General features: G+C 41.9%; 1 protein-coding gene across 1 annotated transcript in view; it reads right to left on the reverse strand.

Moving 5' to 3' along the window:
* ST3GAL3 (ST3 beta-galactoside alpha-2,3-sialyltransferase 3) overlaps positions 1 to 23,789 on the reverse strand; it is a 293,993-nt gene that overhangs the window by 203,131 nt on the left and 67,073 nt on the right. Inside the window, exon 3 of the mRNA XM_067567759.1 lies at positions 7,453 to 7,500. Within this exon, the coding sequence (XP_067423860.1) occupies positions 7,453 to 7,500 (48 nt within the window). The remainder of the gene's footprint in view (positions 1 to 7,452; positions 7,501 to 23,789) is intronic.

A 23,789-nucleotide genomic window follows, 5' to 3' on the forward strand; every position in this document is an offset into this window, starting at 1 on the left:
TAGATCACAGCTGACGAAAAGCGGTAGAGTAGTGTGGGGAAGCCCAGAATTGAACGAACATGGGAAGTGATTTCCTCCAATCCCAGAAGAACACGAGGTCTCCGCAGGTCAGAAATAAAACACATTTTTATACTGTAAGGAAGACCAGAGTTGAATCAGAATCTAATAGCTGTCGACAATTTAATAACAAAAGTATAACAGGGATTATACAAACAGAACTACAGCCAAGCACAGCAATCTCTGTACATGACGGACGTCCTGTGCCAAGTTAAATGCTGGCACAAATATGGAACTTTCTCCCAAGTATCCAACAGTAACCCAGCTGCTGGTCTGAGAGTGAGAAATGCTTAGTGTAGTGTCTGTACACTGCTAACAGACCACCCAAACAGATGGTCCCAGGACATGAAGGATTAAACCAAATACAAGTTTTCAAATTTGTGTTTTACAACCATAGCCACACAGTTATATAGAAACAAAGTGGCCAAATTCTTCACTGGTGTTAACTCAACTGAAGTCAATACATCAGAGATGAATTTGGCCTACAGTATTTTTGGCCTCCAAAAAGAGGAGCCTGATTTTAAAACATTATTTACCCAAAAGTAATCACACCAGAAGGTACAAGTGCAACCCCTTCAACATCTGCTTGATAAGTGTGAATACAACGATTTGTGCTATAAAAACTGAGCAAGAATTGATGCTCTTTTACAGATCAAGAGCTACGTATGGAATGACAGTTTTAAACTACTTATACAGTATGGTGGGAAAGCAATTTGAAAATGTTACTGTTTGTCAGAGGAATTAGTTTGGACAGCTGAAGTCCTCTACCAGTAGTAGTTCTCCACCACCATGTGTCAACCCTGTCCTGATACAGTTCAATCTCTATCAAGATTGAGAAGACTATTCAGAGGGAGGAGTAAGAAGGCTTGCTATATATATATATAAAAGTAGTCACTATATATGTAAATCAGTGAGGAAGGGGAACAATGGGTTATAGGTAACTAAAATGGGAAGGGGGGAACAAAGGGTTAAATAACTTCAATATTTAAGATAAGTCAGGATTAAAGAAAGGTAATACTGAAACTGTTGGGGGAAGCAGGGACTCAAGTTGTACCATTTTCCTACTACTTAAATTGCAATCTCTTTTGTGCCGAAACCTATTAAAATCTATAAAGCATGTAGCATGCTCTGGAGGGTTATATAAATAATTAAACACAAAAAGTGTTTAAAAAAAACCCATTAAGATTGCAAAACCAAGTACGCAAAAGTTAGGAAATGCCAGAATTAATGGTGTCCAGACTGCTTATCCCAGGCCCAGCCTTCTGGCCGAGTTCCCGTCCCGCACCCCTAGCTCCTAGTTCATCTGCCCCACGCTGCTCTTCTTCCCAGTCTATTCCCCCTGCATTCAAGTCAGGCAGCTTCCCCGTCCTCCCCGCCCGAGCACCAGCGAGACAGTTTCCCTGCTCTCGGTTCCTGCACCTGGCGACGGAGCAGCAATTGTAAGGAAAGCCCTGCTCAGCCACTGCAACCTGAGACTGGAGCATGCTCAGTACATGTAGAAATCTGGGGAATTTAGCAGTCAAGTTCTAACAAGTCTCTCTACAGGTCATGTGGGAACTAAGCGTACAAAACTTGGCCAAATTTGGGCATTCTTTGCTCACAGGAACAGCAAAAAGCACATCTCTGATACCATGAAACATTCCCCCTTTACAAAATTTCTTAAGTTCTGACTCCAGCTTCTCAAAGCTACAGTTATAAATTCTTTTTTTAAACATGGACAAAACAATGTATTTTTCCCAACTCTTGTTCTCAAAAACGGCTATTTTTTTTTTTTTAAACTTTCCCAAAAAAATTCAGCCTGAGGCAGACAGCCAGCATAGGAAATTTCAGCCCAGACAGTTAAAATTTGGCACAGTGAAAAGCGACTGAGAACAGGGTCTCATAATGAGAAGTGTCAGGAAACCTTTAGTGTAGAAATCTATTACCAGCGCAGCCTATAATAATTACCATTTAGTGTCTATGAAAATTGCCAGTAATTGTGCCTGCTGATGTAGACAAATATACAATACACTGAGACCAATACTCTATTTTCTACAGATGGCATCAGATGGCAATAATCTTTGGCCCTACAAACACAGCTACATTCAAACCTGTAAGTTCAAGAGAAAAGGCTCCATGTCCTATCACCAATTCCCTGAGAATACTGGTGACACCAGAAATCATGAGACTACCATTTATTGTTCCAAATTTGGCAGCAAAAGCAAGTAATTTCCCTTAATTCGCTTTTCACTGTAATCCCTGATCTGGGGACCCGTAAAACATCTGGCCTGGCTTTATAACCAGTAGAAAGCAATATACCAGAGAGATCCTCTTCATTAGACACAGTGATTACCTAATTCATCCTTCAACCACAAAGAAGAGCAAGTCAGCAACGATTTGAGAAGCAGTTGCCAATACCACTTCCTGGGTGATCCATCAGAAGAGGTTTCTCTAGTTAGCGGTCATGACCCTGCCTTCAAAATAGGTACAAGTTTCACTAGTTCAGAGAATGAGATAACTGATGTCATTCCAAACCCAATGTTTTCGTATTATTAAAGTTCGAGAGGCTCCAGTTATCCTAATAAAGTGAATGGACTGTGTAAATCTTGAGAGTTTTTTCCTTTCCTAATAAATTACAGTAACTTCCATGGACAGGAAAATCTGTTAGTCTAGTTTAGACTGAATTCAGGGAATGAATTCCAATATGAAAGTGAAAGATTTCACCCCATGAACTGCATATGCCCTTTATTCTCCCAAGAAGTTATCTGCTTAAACCTATGCACATTCTTTGCTAAATAAACTGTTATTTCACTCAATGCCATGTATCCACTTGTGTAAATACAGTTAATGATCCCTTAGTGACTCTTTCAAGAGAATTTGTTTCTCCAATTTAGAAGTTGTATCATATTTCCTAGTAAAAATCAAGACAATATTAATAAAAAAGTAATGTGCATGAGCTCTCAGTGACCTACAGGATAGACTAACGATCTGTAGAGATACCAAATGACAAAGAAAAATGACACTGTAATGGATCTTATCATAAAAATAGTTCAAACCACTTCTCAAAATTTCCACATGGACATCCTCATAGCTGCATTTTCAACAGGGGTGGTGAAGGAATGGACAGTGATACGGAATACATTGGCCAAGTCTCGTAAAGACTGTCTTTACACCAGAGAACCAGCAAATGAGAGTCATTGGCAAAAATTCAACCATCTCCCATGTAGTCTGTAATCAGATAAATAAAGTAAAATAAAATAAAATAAAATAAAATAAAACAAAACAAATAAAAAATATGGAGTCACTCCCATTAATCAAAGATTAACAAAAAAAGGAAGGAGTTTTGCAGAATAAAAAAATATAAACGACCAAAATCCACTGTGCTAAACAAAGCCATCTGACCCACCAACTTAACCCTATGTGTACCTTAGGAAATAAAGAGCAGGCTGCTGAAAAAGAAGGTCCCAGAGTATCACAGTAAACAGGCAGCCAGGAACTTGATGTAAAATCACCATCACAAACCCAAGTGTTGCCAACTATCAAGCGCCCGAATAACAACCATGTAACACTGGCGAGAAGCGACTCTGCTATTACAGCAGACGCTCATTAGCAGCAACATATCTGTGCCCTTTTGCTACCTTGCTCCTAAGTAAGTGGCTGTTGCTGTTATGTGAAGTGTCAACAATTCATAGTAGGGAAAGTGTTTCCAGGGGAAATGTTGCTTGTAAGCAGCGGTTGCTCTTACAAGATGTTGCTGCAAACAAGCGTCTACTGTACACAAAAGGTACTTATGGGATCAGTCTTCACATTCTGACAACAGTGCAGGTGCACAGGTATGATTTACAACCAGGCTTACAGGGTACCAGAGCTCTTATCATCTTCTACATGCATGTTAGCAAGATAGCAAGTAAAGCTCAATCCATAGCTTCCAGCAGTCTTTGTAGGGACAGATATCTTCAATGCACTTTTATCTTCCCCAGGCCTAGAGCAAAACAATTAATCTGCTTGCTCTCAGACGAGGGGGGGAATCTCTTGGACAAAATTAGTGGGATATAAATTTGATTTTCAAGCTCTAAGTGGGCGTTGCCAGCAACTGAATGTAAAACAAAGCAACTGTAAAAAAAAAAAAAGCACTGAGTGTCCATTCCAGGTGAATGAAATCCAGGTCCCAGCCAAACTCCCCCACTACTTTGTTTTCTGCTTTGGAGCCCCCACAGTTCAGAACACGGGACCTTTCTTATTGCATCTGGCCCCAATTAAAAAGCTGGTCTGACAATATGCCCAGGACTAAAGCATGGACTTTCCCTTGCTGCTCAAGTCCTTATTTTTGACACATGGGCCAGATGAGAACCCCAGAAACATCCAGCTCAATTGTCAGGCAAGCTCACGATTTGGCCTCAGGGATCTCCTTTATTTAGGGCCATATGTCTTTTTACGCTTCTAAACCTCACTCCTCCATGTCTATGCACATCAGTGAGCTACAGGCTTGCCAAGGCTATTCTGTGAATCAACAAACACAGGTGCTCAATGGCCAACAGACAATTCTTTTGCACATTTCACAGCCTTATCCTGACTACCCCCTGACCTCCACCAGCTGAAGAAGTAAGAATGCAGCAGGTCTTCCAGTGCTCCTGAAAGCTGAGAATTGCATGTAAGCAAAACAGTTAATCCAAAAACAAGACAAAGTCTCACAGCCAATCCAAGAGAAATTATTCTGGCCATGGAAAGACGTGAATTACTGGTTATAGATGAGCACTTCTAAAAAGTGAAATGAAGCACCCAGTTTGCCCATTTGTAAATAGAAATTTTCCTTGTGCTTGTTTAAAACTATATGAAATCCTAGGAATGATGCTGTGATTGACAGCTAGTTCATCTTGAATAATTAATTTATTAAACTGTATTTTTAATTCTCAATTGCTTCCCCTTTTATACCCCAACCTGAAACAACACCTACTAGGAATGGCTGGGCCTGGTGCAGCTATAGGTTCTTTAGGTTCTTTCTGGGTGCTGCCAGTTCCCGGGTCCGCAGCAAGGTGTGATGGGATGGACGGCGGAAGCACAAGAGTCACCGGTTTTCTCTCTCTCCTTCCTGTTTAACAAGGAAAGCTATCCCTCAGTTGGGCAGAGACCACACGCAGCTTGATGTCTTATTACATGTCTCAATTCTCAGAATGCAGCATAATAAATCCAAGGTGTTTAACAGCAAGGCCATTTAGCACACAGATCTCTGGAAGACCTGTTATCTTGGGCATTTCTGAGCCCATCTCCCCTGAGTAGCAGATTGCTTCATAATAAGAATGGAGAAAGTGGATTTTGTTGGGGGAGCTGGAGTTACAGAAAGGTATTTTTACTGATCTCTTCAGAACTCCAACCACCCTCAATGAGATGCAATAAATCAGAGGACATGGATTTGACTCTTCAAATAGTCCCAGCGAGCCAGCCTGCTTACACCTAACCTTGTTCCCCACTCCTCACAAAAACACAACTTCAAAAGACACTGATCAATGGAACTTGTTTTTTCATGAATAAATTGGATTTCTAATTATTTATCTTCTCTCAAATTGTAACACAGCATCCTAGTGATAATGTCCCTAATTTTAACATTCATAGGAAATTGGCACATAGGAAGGCAATACTGCAATTTAGTATTTATGAGTAACTGCTCAGGATTCGGTAAAGGTATGCCAAACTCAAATTATCCATAGAATTAACTATGCTTTAAAACTGGTAAGCGGCTAAGGAATGATTCACACGGGTGAAATCAAGATCAAATTATCTCCTTCTGAATTCACCCGGAAATTCCATATACTTTTAATTTTTTCAATTCTTGCCCACTTCTGAGGATTAAAGAAACTGTCCTTCAGTACAAGAGAAAACTCAGTACAATAGTTAGTGTGGCAGGGTTTGCGGGAAGGGGTAATGCAAAGCACCAACATGACTTTGTTTTCACCAAGCCCTGCTGTCATTTCCATTCTGCACTCAGTGCCAGCAACCCTAAGCTGTTCCTGAATCAGAGCATGCACTCTTGACAGATCAGCTTTCTAGAGAATGATGAAAGAACAGCAGAATGCATTTGGGGCTTAAAAACGAACCAAGCTGTACCAAAGCTGGGATAAGACTTGAGTTCTCTGCACAAGCTCCACTGTTAGTGCCAGGCAGCAGGCTTTGTTTTACAAGCAAGCAGGCAGAAGACTAGTGCCATGCTGGAAGGCAGCGAACTATTCCTACCAACCTGAGAGGGAAGAGTATTGGGCAAAAGAAGTACAGGAGCAAATTCCATTTTTTGAAAAGAAAAGGAAATCAGGGCAGACTTCTGGAGGTAGAAAAGGACATGCTTAGGCCTGGGTCATGCCTAGATTGAAACTTTTTAAAAGGACTCTCCCAGTCTTTACAACCTTGGCATTTCAAAAGCTAACAGTGCAGGTACTTTACACACATATTGATAAACAGTGTAAACTGAGTGTTGTGGCACTATATAGAAATGTCTACGTCAGTACAGTGTGCTTTAGCTACAGGCCACGTGCTACAGACAGCCAAGCTATTTATTAGTCACCAGCTCCTTGAAGCAGCACAACCACAAAAGAACCTTTCAGTTTTGCTTTCTGCTTCAATTTAATTATGTGATGTCCAGTAACACACACAACCACATTCAGTAGGCAATGGGAAGGTGGTCATCCAGACACTCCCCTTGGCTTCAGTAACTCTGCTTAGCTCCGCAGAAAACAAGATCACAGCCCTGCTTGAGAAACTGTAGAAATTCCCCTTCCTCTCTTCTGAGCACATTCCTCATCACCCTTGCCTCACATCATTCAATTGCATGTTCAGCTGAGAAACTCTCCTGCTAGAATGAAACCGTTTTTCCACAGTCAGTGGGCCACATCATCTCAGTACCATTCACATTAGAAACTGGGCCACTGATTTGATTGTGAGTGCCCAGCTCTTCTTCCTAACTGAGTATTGGAAGGGGCTTCACATTTTAGGGCTGGTCTACACTAGAAAATTAGATCGACCCATCTACATCCCTCGGGGGTGTGAAAAATCCACACCCCTGAATAATGTAGTTAAGCCAACCTTAAGTCCCCGTATAGACAGTGCTTCTCAGGGAGGTAGATTATCGAAACCAAAAGGAGAACTTCCCCCGTTGTCCACCATAAAGCGGTGCAGCTGCATTCCTGCAGTTGTGCCAATGTAGCATTTCAAATGCAGACAAGCCCTCATTCTACAATAAGTCCATTAACTGTTCCGCTGCTCATAACAAAGAGACATATTAGCCAGTTTGGTTAGACGGCCAATTTCCAGTGTAATCCTGCACCAAATCTAACTAATTGTTATCTGCCTCCCAACATGGCTGCCAAGTCTAATTAAATAAAAGCCTTTTTGTGAGGGAGATAGAGAGGGAAGAAGGGGATGTTGTACCTGAGCCTACTGTGTGTCCAACGGAGTCAAAGGAAAGAACCACTGAATCTGTAACACAAGAGTACAAGTTCATTTTCCCCTTTTAAATAAATCCATGAATTGTTTACAAGAGGCTTCTCTTTCCTCTCCCCGTTTATCATGTAGAGACTGCATACTCTAGAAACATTCTTAACACATTATAGTGCACTGCATGTGCACATGAATTAATCCATACCTTCTGAGTACGTCTGGCTGCACTGGGGCAGGAACAATGTCTCATCTGGCAATTGTCATGGGCAAATACACCTCAGCCTGGCACCTATTCCATACAGTCATCACTCTGAGAGACACCCCCAATGCCATTACAAGGCTAAGGACTACAAGTCATTGCAATGTGTTTCTTGCAGTACTCTGCATTCTTCTTCCATTTTCAGGAAGTGATCCCCCTTGCTATGTTCCACCAGGAGGAACATTAACCTCTCCACCCGTCAGGTGTGCATGCCCATTGTGCCCCAAGGTTGCATAAAACAGGCATCTAGCAAAAGCAGGGTGCTGTTTTAAGTCAGAGAATCTCAGATGGTGATCAGCTGATGAAAAAGAAACCTGACAGGTACGCACACTTATGTGCTCAGCATCGGTTTTGTTCATTTAGCTGTGCAGCGCAGCAAAAGTCTAATGGTTAGAGCACCGGAGGAAGCAAGAGAAGGGGGAGAAGCTGCAGCACTATCTGCAGCTGGCCATCCCCACATCACACTAAAAAGGATTTGGATGCTGACCCTGTGTGGGCCAGGGACCGTATCTTTCTGTGCATGCCTGCATTTGTTGACAGCACTCATCAAATTGGAGACACAGGCATAAAACAAACTACTCTTTAAAGTTGTTAATAGTTAATAACAATGCCCCATTATTATGGGATGTTGTTGAGATATAAAATAATTTTACACCTTAACTCTAGCTTCAACTCCCAGCTACTGGATCTTGTCAGCCTGTGTCTGCTAACTGAAGGAGGACTCCATTATCCAATTTCTGTTCCCCATGTAGGTACTTCTAGAATTTGATCAATTCACCCAGGGATAAGCAGGGCCTTTTTAGGTCCAATTTGGGTTTTGCAGAACCCTTTCTCCTTTAAAAGGTCTTACAATTATGGGGGACACAGTCTCTAAGTGTTTCAAAAGAGTCTATAAAGGCCTGGATTGCTTATGAAGGTGAAAAAACAGCTAGACTCCAGGTCAAGGCTTATCTTCAACCTCTCCATGCTGCAATCAGCTTGTACCTGGTATGGTGGGCTCTCGTGGGTGGCAGGGGTTCACAAGCTGTCTTCCGCCCCGCAGCTTTGTTGCAAAATTCAGCTAACTCTGAAGCACAGCAATCTCCCTCCTGGTTGCCATCCCTTCCTATGACAGCTCTCCCATCAACATAATTAAGGCCTTGTCTACACTACACAGTTGTGTCGACAAAAGTCAGCTTTTGATACAGTCCAGTGTTCTGAAAGACGCGCACATCATGCACCTTCCCTGACCACCCCACATCGATGTCAGCGAAATGGCCCCAGTGACCCACCAGTGCCTGCAAGACCATAGAGAAGTAGACCTGTCACAGCTGATATACTCCGTCGCAAGATGGTCAGGGACCAAAATTGGAAAATTGGGATGTGTGTTCCATCTATTGCTCCACTGCTGTTAGGGAATCCCACTGCCTCAAAGCCATCAATTATTTCCTGCACATTACCGAGAGTCACAGTTCTTTGTAGCAAGAGGCAATTAATGGCCCTGTGCACTTGGATCACGGCCCCCGCCCCCCCACGGTGGACTTTCCAAGTTCAAACTGATTTGTGACTGACCAACAGCAGTCTGGAGTTGCCAGCTTCCACACAGCAATCGCCACTCGCTTTTCCACAGTGAGGGCAGCTCTCATTCTGGTGTCCTTGCACCAAAGTGCGCACACAGTTCCAGGAAGGTAGATTTGCGCATCCGAAAGTTCTGCATCCACTGTTCATCATCCTGTACATGAATCACGATTGGATCCCACCACTCTGCGCTTGTTTACCAAGCCCAGTACGATGGTCCATGGTGGCAAGCTGTTGCGTGAACACCAGCAGCAATCATGAATTATTTGTCTCCATCACAGACAGCAGGGCAGGCATTGCCAATTCACACTGTCTTGCAACTCCTGAAATACTGCAGGACCAGCCACGTTGTGTTCATAACGTTCATCACCAGACTGTCAGCAGCTCAGGATCCATGCAGTCAGGTAGAGAGGAGAGGCGCACAGTTTACAAGGGCTGTTGAAAACAGCGTGAAAAAAAGTCAGAAGCCCATGGAATGATGGGACAGAAAGAACAGTATCTTGGGACAGCCAGCATGTCCCCATGATGCACCACGATTGTTCCCAGAGCTCCTAACGGTAGAGGGTGACAGAGGATGGCAAGCTGCACAGTGGGATAGCTACCCCAATCCAAAGCTCTCTCTGTCGATGCAAGAGCAATGACTGTGGACGCTCTCAGCCAACAAAAGGAGCGGTGTGTGGACATGCTCAGCCGATGTTATTAAAGCAACTTATGATCGTTGACATAATTTAAGTCGACTTAACTCTGTAGGGTAGACATGGCCTAAATCACCCACGAGTGGCAGTAGCTATGTCGATAGGAAAAGCTCTTCTGCTGACATAGCACTGTCGACACAGGCACTTGTCTGTGTAAATTATGTTGCTCAAAGGAGTTTTTTTCCACACCCTTGAGCAACATAAATTACACCAACAAAAGCGGTAGTGCAGACACAGCCTAAGTAATTCTTAAAGGCTTGGCTACACTTAAAAGGCTGCAGTTGCGTCACTGTAACGCTTCAGTGAGAACACTAACTACACCGAAGGGGGGGCTTCTCCTGTCAGCATCAGTAACCCACCTCCCCGAGAGATTGTACAAGCCCTCCCATTGACATAGCATTGTCTACACCAGGAGTCAGGTCAGTACAACTGCATTGCTCAGGGGTGAGAATTTTCCACACCCGTGTGCAACGTAGTTACACCAATGTAGACCAACCCTAACTCATTCTTTCCCTATTTTAGCCTCAGATCCTACCCCATTTACATGGATGTTGACTATTTTAGTCATCAGCTCGCTGCTAACCTTTTTTGGTGAAAACTGAAACAAAAAAGGCATTTAGCACTTTGGCCATTGCTACATTTTCTGTTATTGTCTCTTCCCCCTCCCCCAATTGAGTAATGGGCCTACTCTGTCCTTGGTCTTCCTCTTGCCTCTAATGTATTTGTAGAATGCTTTCTTGTTACCCTTTACGTCTGTAGCTAGTTTAACCTCGTTTTGTGCCTTGGCCTTTCTAATTTTGTCCCTACGAGCTTGTGTTTTTTTCATCTTCATCCTTTGTAATGTGACCTAGTTTCCACTTTTTGTAGGACTCTTTTTTGAGTTTCAGGTCATCGAAGATCTCCTGGTTAAGTCAGAGTGGTCACTTGCCATACTTCCTAGGATTCCTGCACACTGGGATAGTTGGCTCTTGTGTCTCTTTAAAAAGATTTTAACTCTCATGATGAAGACACATCATCTGATTTTTTTTTAAACCCAAATACAGAACAGAAATACTTATGGAACACGTCTGCCTTTTCTGCTTTAGAATTGACAATTCCACCACTTACATCTAGTAATAGAACAATACCATTGTTGGATTCCTTTTGTTCTAATATACTTTAAAAATTCCTTATTGTCCTTAACTCTTCTCTTATCAAATTTCTACAATTCCTAGCTTCTAATTTATATTATTTTCTACCAACTTCCCCTTTCTTCCATTCTTTTATAGATGCCTTCGCTTCGCTGCTACACCAGTTTTGGTATTTAACTAGTACCGCCTTCTTCCTTGATCATGGTATTGTGGCATGTTGGACATCTAGTAAAGTGTTCATGAACAATTCCTAATTATTATTCACATTATTCTGTTTAACTTCTTCCTCCCACCTGATTGGTCTCATAATTGTTTTCAGCTCTGTGAATGTGACCTTTTTAAAGCACCAAGTACATATATTACTTGTTTGGACTATATTCTGTAATATGATCAAGTCACACTCACTGGTACCTAAGAAACCGTTAATATTTAATTCTAAGATAAATTCTTCATCAGTCAAAACAAGTTCTAAATATAGAAATTCACCTCCCGTTGGATGCAACACTTTTTGAGTTAGGAAACTGTCATCTATAATTTTCCCTCCTTTGTGACAGATAGAGCTCCCACACCTAAACTGAAGAGGCAAGGATGCTGAATCTTAAACAAATACATCCTTTTCCTTAAGTGTTAATCAAGCACTGGGAGATAAAGTGTGAAATACAAAACAAAAACTTAAAACTTTTAAAAGTCTGTTTTAAAATCCCTTGTCCTCTCAGCGGCTCAGCTTTCAGTCTTCTCTCTTTAGACGTAGTCATAATTTCACTAGCTGTTCAGTCACCACAGAAGTTTCCAGACTAGACATGAAGTGCTATGGGATTTTTAATAAACTCAGGTGATCAGAATTTGACCTTTAGATCTCTGTCAAAAATTGTATAGGATTTGAAGGTCAGAAGGGAGCATTATGACAATGTCGTCTGCCCCAATGCGTAACACAGGCCACAGAGTTTCACCCAGTAATTACTTCATCAAAACCATTTCTAGTTGAGCTACAGCGTATAAATACTTGCAGGCTTGCAGCCACTCATTCAGTGCTCACTAAATATCTGCCTGCCCAGTAGCCACCAGTTCTGTCAGCATGACACAGTCTCATGAGTATGTATCAAGTCAAGGTGACTGAAGTTACAGCATGGGAAAGGAGGATTCCCAAACTCCACATGCTCTGCACATGACGAGGAATGAGAAGGCGACTGTGTTTAAGGTTGGCTGCACAGCTAGTTAGACAAGTCTTCTACTCCAAGTAAGAGTTACTGATCACTAGCGGACAGATACTAGAAACAACCAGGGTGGATTAAAAACACTGATTTTTTAAAATAAATAAATAAATACATAAATAAATGTTTTTAAATTTAAATAAAATACAGGTTTATTTTTTAAAAATAAACTTAATTAAAATTAAATTTGAAATGATGACAACCTCTGTAAAGGCTTAAACCTATCATCTGTTAAAATCATCACACAGCACGTTTGCTGCCACCTTTTCAAGAAAGTCAAACCACTGAGCTGGTCAGTCACTAAGCAACTGGAACCAGAGTTTGTTGAAGGGCTAAACCAGCTTTTGACAGCAGTCACCTCTTCTGCAGGTGCAAAGAGAATATTTTCTTCATTTCAGTTTATTCAACAAGCTCAGTTCAATGACTAGTTTGTTCAGAGGTAAAAAACCAACTGGGAGCTGAGCAAGCAGGAAAGCCTGGTTTCCTTTTTCATTCTATTAATAAAACCTGAAGCATGAGAGGATGACATCTGATAGTTCTAAAATCTTCAAGATGACCAGAAACAAGCAGTTAAATTCTTTAATTACAGATAATACTTCCTTTGTTTATAAATCAGTTATGTTTTGTGTTTAAAACTATTTTGATGATAAACTTTTACAACTTTTTTCTAATGTATCAAGTACTTTTAGTGTTTTATTTCACAACAAAATTTAAAATACTGCTTGTATATTTTAAATTGAATTTCTACCCACAGAGCATGACACAAATCATAAGGAAAAATATCATCTAGTAAATAAGTAATCCATCATTCACCATTTTCTACCATTATAAAAAATGTAAAAATTAAGATTCTGAATAAAGGTAAATTGCTTAAACAAATGTGAGACAAGATAGGTGACATCATATAAATATAGTCTATCCTCCTGGTTAGCAAAAAGAAGCATCAAATTTCATGTAAAGGCTATACTTAGTTGCAAACAACATGTTTTAATCGTTACCCCTTAACGAGAATCAATCTTTCTCTAGGAAAATAACTAAAAAGTACAAATGCAAAACATGATTAAAATCAACAACATAAATTAAGGTTTCCTCCTTAGTGATTTAAATTATTATTTAACCTGATGATTTACATTGTTTTGATTTAAATCAATCCACTCTGGATCCAACACAGAACGTCCCTGACTGCACTGATTCATCAATGAGTCTGAGAACTATGTGAATACAACTCTAGCAGATAGCAAGCTGTATGGCCATGCTGAACTGACAGCACCTAACGCAGACATCCTTTCATGCATTGACTTCATCACTCAGTGAAAATACCAGTTTGTTAATATCACCACTGCTCAGTCAATTCAGATGCCCTGTGCAATATATGTGATTACTCATAGATTCTAAGGTCAGCAGGGACCAATATGATCATCTAGTCTGACCTCCTGCACAACGCAGACCACAGAACCTCACCCACCCACTCCTGTAATAAACCTCTAACTATGACTGTGTTATTAAACTCCTCAAATCATGATTTAAAGACTTTAAGGTACAGAGACTCCACCAGCAAGTGAGCCGTGCCCCATGCTACAGAGAAAGGCAAAAAAAACCCTCACAGCCTTTGCCAATCTGCCCTGGGGGAAAATTCCTTACCGACCCCAAATATGGCGATCAGTTAAACCCTGAGCACATTGGCAAGACTCACCAGCCAGACACCCAGAAAGAATTCTCTGTAATAACTCAGAATGCACCCCATCAAATGTCCCATCACAGGCCATTGTCATATCTATCATCAGTAGTCAAAGATCAGTCAATTGCCACTGTACTATTATACCATCCCCTCCATAAATTTATCAAGCTTAGTTTTGAAGCCAGCTAGGTTTTTTGCCCACACTGCTCCCCCTGAATGGTTGTTCCAGAACTTCACTCCTCTGATGGTTAGAAACCTGCATCTAATTTCAAGTCTAAACTTCCTAATGGCCAGTTTATATCCACTAGTTCTTGTGGTCACATTAGTGTTGAACTTAAATAATTCCTCTCCCTCCCTGGTATTTATCCTTCTGATGTATTTATAGAGAGCAATCTTAACTCCTCTCAACTTTCTTTTGGTTAGGCTAAAGAAGCCACGCTCTTTGAATCTTCTCTCATAAGGCAGGTTTTCTATTCCTTGGATCATCCTAGTAGCCCTTCTCTGCACCTGTTCCAGTTTGAATTCATCTTTCTTAAACACGGGGGACCAGAACTGCACACAGTATTCCGGATGAGGTCTCGCCAGTGTCTTGTATAACGGTACTAGCACCTCCCTATCTCTACTGAAAATACCTCATTCTGATGCATCCTAGGATCGCATTAGCTTTTTTCACGGCCACATCACATTGGCGGCTCATAGTCACCCTGTGATCAACCAATATGCCCAGGTCCTTCTCTTCCTCTGTCACTTCCAACTAATGCATCCCCAGTTTATAGCAAAAATTCTTGTTGTTAGTCCCTAAATGCATGACCTTGCACTTTCCACTATTAAATTTCACTCTATTTCTATTACTCCAGTTTATAAGATCATCCAGATCTTCCTGTATGATATCCCTTCTCTATATTGGCAATACCTCCCAACTTTGTGTCATCCACAAATTTTATTAGCACATTCCCACTTTTTGTGCCAATGTCAGTAATAAAAAAGATAAATAAATTAAATAAGATTGCCTATGACTTTTTTCCCCCCTCCTTGGGATGCAGGTTTCAGATAGTTCCTGCAACTTTGACTTGAAGTAATTCCAAGCCTCCTCCACTTTTAGAGTTCTTCAGCCCAGCCCACTTTCCCAACTGATTCCCTGAATTTTTTAAAGTTATCCCTTTTGAAGTCAAAGACCCTAGTCTCAGACCTATTTTTGTTTATCTTTCCATTTAGTTTGAACTGAATTAGCTCATGGTCGCTTGAACCAAGGTTGTCTCCTACAACCAGTTCTTCTACGAGATCCTCACTACTCACCAATACCAAATCTAAAATGGCATCCCCTCTTGTTGGTTCAATAACTATATGGCGAATGAATCCGTCAGCTATCACATCCAGGAAAATCTGGGCCCTATTATTACCACTACCACTTGTCTTGGGTAGTTAAAGTCTCCCACAATCACACAGTTCCCAGTAGTATTTACTTAAGGCAGAATCCCACTGAAGATCACCTGAGCCTCGATTTCTTAAAGAGCTTTCCCCAGCCTAGTATAGTCTCCTCTGATATGTTCCAGTGAGAATGTAGCATATCATTAGTACCCATGTAAAGGACAATCAGTGAATTATTTCCCACTCCCGTTAGGATCCTCTTCAGCCTCAGGTCCACATCCCGTATCTTAGCACCCGGCAGACAGCGCACCCTTCTGTTCTCCTGATCAGCTCTGGTTACAGGCCTGTCTGTTCTTCTCAGCAGGGAGTCCCCAGTCACAGAGACCTGCCTTTTCCTGTTAACGGTGTGATTCTCCGGCTAATCTCCTGTTCTTTCTGGCTGCAAATCATCTCGTCTACGATTCTCCTTTGCAATCCTCTGCAACCATTCCTGTATCCTCCTGGGGCTCTTATTTGGTGGCATCTCCATTGACTTATCCATTCTTTCTATAGGATTAGCTGCTCTTCTCTTCTTCCTTGGCCTCCCACCTTCAGCAACCACCTGCTGTGTCCCTTCTTCATTTTCCAACTCCGCAAACCTGTTTCTGAGCTCGATTTCTCCTTCACTAGCCTGTCTTTCCCTCTGCCGGGTTCTCGCAGTCACATGTTTCCACTGGCCACTTTCCTCACCCAGCATTCTCCCCTCAGAGTTTGTTGGTCCTGCTTCCATCTGGAATTCTGGGTTTTTCCCTTCAGCCTCCTCATTCCTTTGCTCAATCATCTGCTCAAACCCCCTTCTAAACTCAACCAGAGTTTCCACCTGCATCTCCAACCCTCGAATCTTCTCTTCCATCAGCTCAATGAGGTAGCACTTCATACAAACGAAGCTCTTTTGAGGTACCCCCTCCAGGATCATGTACATCCCGCAGCTTCCACATCCAATCATCTTCACTGTCTCTTCCACTGCTTGAGTGACTACCACTACCGCCTCTGAATCTGTCATGGCCTTTTCCCCTACTACCTGTCAATGAGAGACAAAAAAACGAAACAAAAAAACCACCAGAACAACCTCCAAAGAGCAACCCAACAATACCAGAACACAAGGCCACACTTGCCTTCGTAGGCCCCCCGACCAAAATAACTAATTTGATTTTAAGCTATTAATAAATAGTTTTTTAAATTAAAATAAAAAGTTATATATAAAATTGTTTTTTGTAAGCCCTGAAAGTTTCGTAGGCCCTAGGCACTGTGCCTATTGTGCCTAATGGATAATACGGCCCTGCCAGAACACCACACGCCCACTCAATGGATAATACGGCCCTGCCAGAACACCACACGCTCCCACTCAAACTCCCCCGTTTTCCGGCTCCTGTGCTGCTGCAGCTGTGCCACTGCCTGATTGAGTGGTTGCCTTTATAGGCCCCCTAATTAGGGAAGCCCCGCCCCCTAATTAGGGTCAGCTGATCTCAGTATACCACCCAGTACCAGCTCCTGCAAACAGAAGGAAAAAAATAAAATGAAACAAAATAAAGACACACAACTTCACAGAACTCACCCACTGTCCCTAAGGCCCACTTAAACTCCCCCGTTTTCCACTCTGTTTCCTGGTTCCTGTGCCGCTGCCTAAGTGAGTGGTTACCTGTCTCTCTATCGAGTCTTACTTCAGCAGCAAGGATGAAAGTAAGATGGGGTAAAAGACAAAGAGCATAGTGAACAATAGCAGTGTGGCGTGGATACAGCCAAATCTGGTTTTAGTTCACCTTTCTAAACTGTTGTCTCACCTTTTCAGTTAAGACCTTTTACTGTAAAACAGTTTCTTTGTGAAGTCACTTGCCAGCTGCTTTTTGTTCCTTTTACAGATTCTCTCTCAGAGGATTTTGAGAAACTGCCATATCCCACCAGAAACCAAAGAAACTGAAGTAATATCTTCTCATATCCCTCCTCCCCAGGATGTTCTCAGCAGAAACAGATTTTAGTAATAAACCAACCCCCCCAACACCCCTATCCCCCACCTCCAAAAAAAAAAAAAAAAAAAAAAAGACATTCACTCACTAATATTGCATGCTGTTTTGGAAGTGGTCCTGAGAAATCACAAAACACAAACCATTAGTCTCACAGGAGTTATAAGCGTTTAGTAATAAAGGTTTAACACAACCATGATGTCACATACCACAATAGCAATATGCTTCACAAACAAAGCCATACTCAGAACACAGCAATATGCTGAGACGGCACTCCGGCACATTTCATTAAAAAAAGTACAGGCTTTCAAAACTGTATTGCTTTCTGCCAAACAGTACACCATGATCGCTGTTAGGAGAGCAGTGTGTTTCATTCCATAACACTGCTCTCCAGATATCCTGTTGGACCCACTGCAGAACCAATGCTAGCACTAAGTTCTATTTAAAAATATTCCCACATCCAAAGCTTGATCACCAGAAACCAGAAATACTCAGCTACTTGAATTTGGGATTGGATTTCCAATGGCAACACTAATGAATCAGAAGTCTACTATCACAGCGCAAGTGAGGCTGCAGAGTCACTTTTTCTCTCCTTGGAATCAGAAGATTGTTTGTTAAGTGAAATGGTCTGTCATGCAAATACAGACCTCACATTTTCCATAGCATATTGAAAAAAGGATAGGATCAGTATTTTTCATTAGTCCCCAAAATTCAAACAGGAAATAATGGGTTTAAGATGCAGCAGGGAAAATTCAAGAATTTCAATAGTTGGAAATGCTATTAATCTCTTAATAGTTTAGTGACTTAAAGGTGGGTAAGGTTCCCAACTCACTAGGTTTTCATCTCCTGACCCTTTTGGAAGTCCTGCAAAGGGCATGTCCCAGTGAAAGCACAGGAGTAGTTTGAGCCATGATAAAGAGAAGCACTCTACCATTCTGCACAGGAAGAGGATGATGATTAGCGCTCATTACTTTGTACAGCAGACATGTCACAGTGGGATCCGCTTGGCAGAAAGAACTAGCAGTACCAGAACACTCCCCAGCTCAGAAAGGAAAGAAAATATGACAGCCCCACAGACAGCTTTGGTTGCAAAGGGGAGTTACCTGGCATTTGTTAAGTTAGTTGTAGGTAGCAATAATGCATTTACTTTTTTAAAAATGAGCAATCCATCACAGGTGTCTGAAACTTTGGATTGCATACTAAAAATCCAGCAGACTATAACACCACCAAATTTTGGAGTTCATGTCTACCATGGGAATCTGGATTAGACTTTTACAGAAACTGTTTTGACAAAAACAGCACAACAGCCCCAAGACTGAATTTAGAAACCATTCAGCACTGAATTACACACATTACCACCGCCTACTAATTGTGTAATATATAGTTAAAATGCCTGAGAAGGACCTTACGGTATGACACAACAGAAGCAAATGTTATTGCCAACTCCAACCCCCAAGTTACAAAGTCTATGAACAGGGCCCAAGACGAAAATACATTACCACCTTTTTTCCAAAACATTGAGCTGGACCAAAAATAATTAGCAACAATAGAAAATAAGGCCTCAGCCCTGCAACTGGATCCCAGGATTGGGGTGAGAATTAGTAAACATTCCTTATACTAACCAAGTTCAGTCATCATAGTGACTGCTTTAGAACTGTTCAAATCAACGTACACACATATAGGGTTAGCAGAGAAAGTCTCAATCTTCTTTATACAGCATCAGGAGTGCACACATCACACATCTGAACTGTTTCCTACCTCCAGTTAGTAACACATCCAGCCTAGAATGAACATGGATGATTCTTTCCAACCAAACTGTCTGCTACAGAAAATATAGTGATTAAATACAGACAATATACCAGGAACAACAAATGTATGTGGTGGGTGAAGAGATCACCACCACTCACCTGAAACCCTAAAGCCAGAACCAGACTAATAGGACCCTACAGGAGTTGTGGGGAAACAAGCAGACTATTGTTCAGGGAGACGGCGGGGGAGGGAAGAATAACGTGAGTGGAGCAGGAGTGGCTCAGCGTACCCATCCCTAGCCAAGGACAGATTCTGCAGAGCCAGAAGGGAAGTCAGCCAGCTGGGGAATGCGCAGTAAGAGTCATTAGTAAAATAACGATGAGAAATAAGATACTAGGATTTTTTAATGCATTTTGCAGAAAAAATATGGCATTTTAAATTCTATCTGGGAACTTAATCCCAGAACAAACATGTTTAAGAACATACAAGCAGCAATATCGGGTCAAGACCAATAGTTCATCTAGCCCAGTATCCTGTCTCCTGACACCAGCCAATGCCAGGTGCTTCAGAGGGAATGAATAGAATAGGCAATTATCAAGTGATCCATCCCCAAACACCCATTCCCAGCTTCTGGCAGAGACTAGGGACACTTCAAAGAATGCTTTTGCATCCCTGTCCATCCTGGCTAATAGCCATTGATGGACTATTAGGGAAAGTGTGGACCCCTTATTGAATGGGAGAAGCAACCTGATGACAGATGACTTGGAAAAAGCTGAAGTCCTCAATGCTTTTTTTGCCTCTGTCTTCACAGACAAGGTCAGCTCCCAGACTACTGCACTGGGCAGCACAGAATGGGGAAGAGGTGAGCAGCCCCCAGTGGTGAAAGAACAGGTTCAAGACTATTTACAAAATCTGGACATAAACAAGTCCATGGGGCTGTATGCAAAACATCCAAGGGGCTGAGAGAGTTGGCTGAAGTGACTGCAGAATCATTGGCCATTATCTTTGAAAACTCATGGCAACTGGGGGAGGTCCCGAATGATTGGAAAAAGGCAAATGTAGTGCCCATCTTCAAAAAAGGGAAAAAGGATGATCCGCGGAACTACAGACTGGTCAGCCGCACCTCAATCCCTGGAAAAATCATGGAGCAGGTCCTTAAGGAATCCATTTTGAGGGACTTGGAGGAGAGGAAGGTGATCAGGAACTGGCAGCATGGATTCACCAAGGACAAGTCATGCCTGACCAACCTGATTGTCTTCTATGATGAGATGACTGCCTCTGTGGAAGTGGGGAAAGCGGTTGATGTGATATACCTTGACTTTAGCACAGCTTTTGATACAGCCTCCCACAGTATTCTTGGCAGCAAGTTAAAGAAGTATGGGTTGGATGAATGGACTTTCTATCTGGCTAGATCATCGGGCTCAACGGGTAGTGATCAACGGCTCGATGTCTAGTTGCCAGCTGGTAACAAACAGAGTGCCCCAGGGGTCAGTCGTGGGACCGGTTTTGTTCAACCTCTTCATTAATGATCTGGAGGATGGGGTAGATTGCACTCTCAGCAAGTTTGCAGATGACACTAAGCTGGGGGCAGCGATAGATACGCTGGAGGGTAGGGACAGGATACAGAGTGACCTAGACAAATTGGAGGATTGGGACAAAAGAAATCTGTTGAGATGCAACAAGGACAAGTGCAGAGTCCTGCACTTAGGACGGAAGAATCCCATGCACAGCTACAGACTGGGGACCTATGAGCTAGGCAGCAGTTCTGTAGAAAATAACCTGGGGTTACAGTGAACAAGAAGCTGGAGATGAGTCAGCAGTGTGCCCTTATTGCCAAGAAGGCTAATAGCATATTGGGCTGCATTAGGAGGGGCATTGCCAACAGATCACAGGAAGTGATTATTCCCCTCTACTCGGCATTGGTGAGGCCGCATTTGGAGTATTGTATCCAGTTTTGGCCCCCCACTTCAGAAAGGATGTGGACAAATTGGAGAGAGTCCAGCGGAGGGCAACAAAAATGATTAGGGGGCTGGAGCACAAGACTTATGAGGAGAGGCTGAGGGAACTAGGCTTGTTTAGTCCACAGAAGAGTTGGGGGATGAGGGGGGATTTAATAGCAGCCTTCAACTACCTGAAGGGAGGTTCCAGGGAGGATGGAGCTAGGCTGTTCTTAGTGGTGGCAGATGACAGAACAAGGAGCAATGGTCTCAAGTTGCAGTGGGGGAGGTCTAGGCTGGACATTAGGAAAAAGTTTTTCACTGTAGGGGTGGTGAAGCACTGGAATGGGTTACTCAGGGAGGTGGTGGAATCTCCATCCTTAGAGGTTTTTAAAGCTGCGGCTTGACAAAGCGCTGGCTGGGGTGATTTAGCTGAGGTTAGTCCTGCTTTTAGCAGGGGGTTGGACTAGACACCTCCTGAGGTCCCTTCCAACGCTAACAGTCTATGATTCTATAGACCTATCCATGAACTTATTTAGTTGTTTTTTGAACCCTATCATAGTCTTGGCCTTCACAACATCCTCTGGCAAAGAGTTTCACAAATTGAATGTGCGTAGTGTGAAGAAAAGCTTCCTTTTGTTCATTTTAAACCTGCTGCCTATTCATTTCATTTGGTGACCCCTAAGTTCTTGTGTTATGTGAAGGAGTAAATAACACTTCCTTATTTACTTTCTCCATGCCACTCATTTTATAGACCTCTATCATATACCCCCCAAATCCCAGTCTTATTAATCTCTCTCCACATATGGAAGCTGTTCCATACCCCTTAATCACTTTTGTTGCCCTATTCTGTACCTTTTCCAATTCCAATACATCTCTTTTGAGATGGTGACCAGATTTGCACGCGATATTCAAGACGTGGGCATATCATGGATTTATAAAGAGGCAATATAATATTTTCTCTCTTATTATCTATCCCTTTCCTAATGATTCCCAACATTGTTAGCTTTTTTGACTGCCGCTGCACACTGAGTGGATGTTTTCAGAGAACTATCCACAATGACTCCAAGAACTCTGAAGACCTGCTGCAGAGTTGTTTGGCATATTTATGGCTGTATATGGTGTTCAGAGGGTTACAGATGTGTCCTCTGGGGATGATGTTTTGTTTCTTTTATCTGGTCAGGAAATAGATGTTGCTGCAAAGAATGGCTTCCTTCTTCACATTGTGGAATTTCCATTTCAGATAGCAAAATTCAGTACCTTGTATTGTTGTTATAGCTATGTTGGTGCCACGCTATGAGACCAACTCTGAAAAAGGACTTCAGAAAAAACTCAGGAACCATCGCTGGCAACAAAAGTTGGTCCAATAAGATATTATTACCTCATCCATCTCGTCTCTCCCATGCCCTCGGACCAACACAGCTACAACTCTTCTAAATTAGACACTATACTCCACTAAGCTTTCCCAAGCACCCATAGACCTGTAGCTAATTACAGAAACATAACTCTAAAAATTTCAACAAAAGAAGCTCTATTTGAATTTGAGGGGAGAGTGATAAAGTATTCCTGTAGCAATTAAACTCATTTCCAGTCATTTTAATGTAAAGGATTGAACAGTTTTACATCAGATATAGAGAGGTAGCTAAGAAAAGGGGCATCAGAATGCCACTGTCAAGAATGGCGGCCAAGTACCAGAGCTCCTAGCACTTTTGGTATTAAAGAGTGAATACAGTATACAAAGTCATCAGGACTCACATTTACCTTGTATCTGTATTTCACAAGGAGATGGCATTTTACTCATCTACAATAACCATTTGACTAGTGTTTGTATTCAGTCAAATCCAAACATACCGCCTGAATTCCAACTTATCAAAAGGGGCATCACCACTTTTGGGGTCAGCTGTTTTAGGGCTTCCACACATGTTTTCCAATTAGAGCTGTGCAGGGAATGGAAATTCTGGTTCATGGTGGATTTGAGAATTTCAAAATTTGTTAATGTTCTGATTAGGAAAGAAACCTGAACATTTTGAAATACTCGGCAAAAGAAAATTTACAAAAATTGTTGTTTCATGTTGACTTCTTAAATTTTACTATATAATATGAAATAAAAACATTCAAAACAAGAAATTGTTTTGAAAGGAAAAATCAAAAATGTTTTGTTCCGATAATATTATTTCAATGAAACATCGACATCGACAGAATGTTTTCCCCCCCCTTTTTTTCTCCAAAATAAAATTTTGGTGAAATTGACACCATTTAGTGAAGCACTTCAATTTTGGCAGAACTGTATTCGCCAAGTTTTTTCAACCAGCTCTACTCCCAATGTCTTACCTCTTTCTTTCCACCACTACTTCCAGCCCACCCCCAAAAACTCTCGCCGCAGCCTATGCACGGTACAGAACACTTCATTCCTAAGAGATCACAAATGCCATACTGTTAACCTTTTCTTCCAAAATGAACAAGTTTCTTCATGTTAAGACAGTGCAGAATTTGACACCTCACACGAACCATCTTAGCCAGGCTGTAGAATAGGCAAGGCCACAAGATTTACTACTACACAAATATTCCCACCCTTTTCCACCGCATTCCCGTAGAGGAGTTTCACTGGGGCTGCAGAAGTGCTCTGTGGCAGGAGACGCTCCAATTTTAACTCTGAGCCATTTCAGGTGTACAATAGGGCTGTTCAAATAAACAAGGTCTCAATAGTGTTTAGAATATGAAGTATTTGTTGGTTTCACATCCCA

Source organism: Emydura macquarii, unplaced genomic scaffold (assembly GCF_026122565.2).
Source record: "Emydura macquarii macquarii isolate MOO-44397 ecotype Brisbane River unplaced genomic scaffold, CSIRO-AGI_Emac_v2 contig_2805, whole genome shotgun sequence".
NCBI lineage: Eukaryota > Metazoa > Chordata > Testudines > Chelidae > Emydura > Emydura macquarii.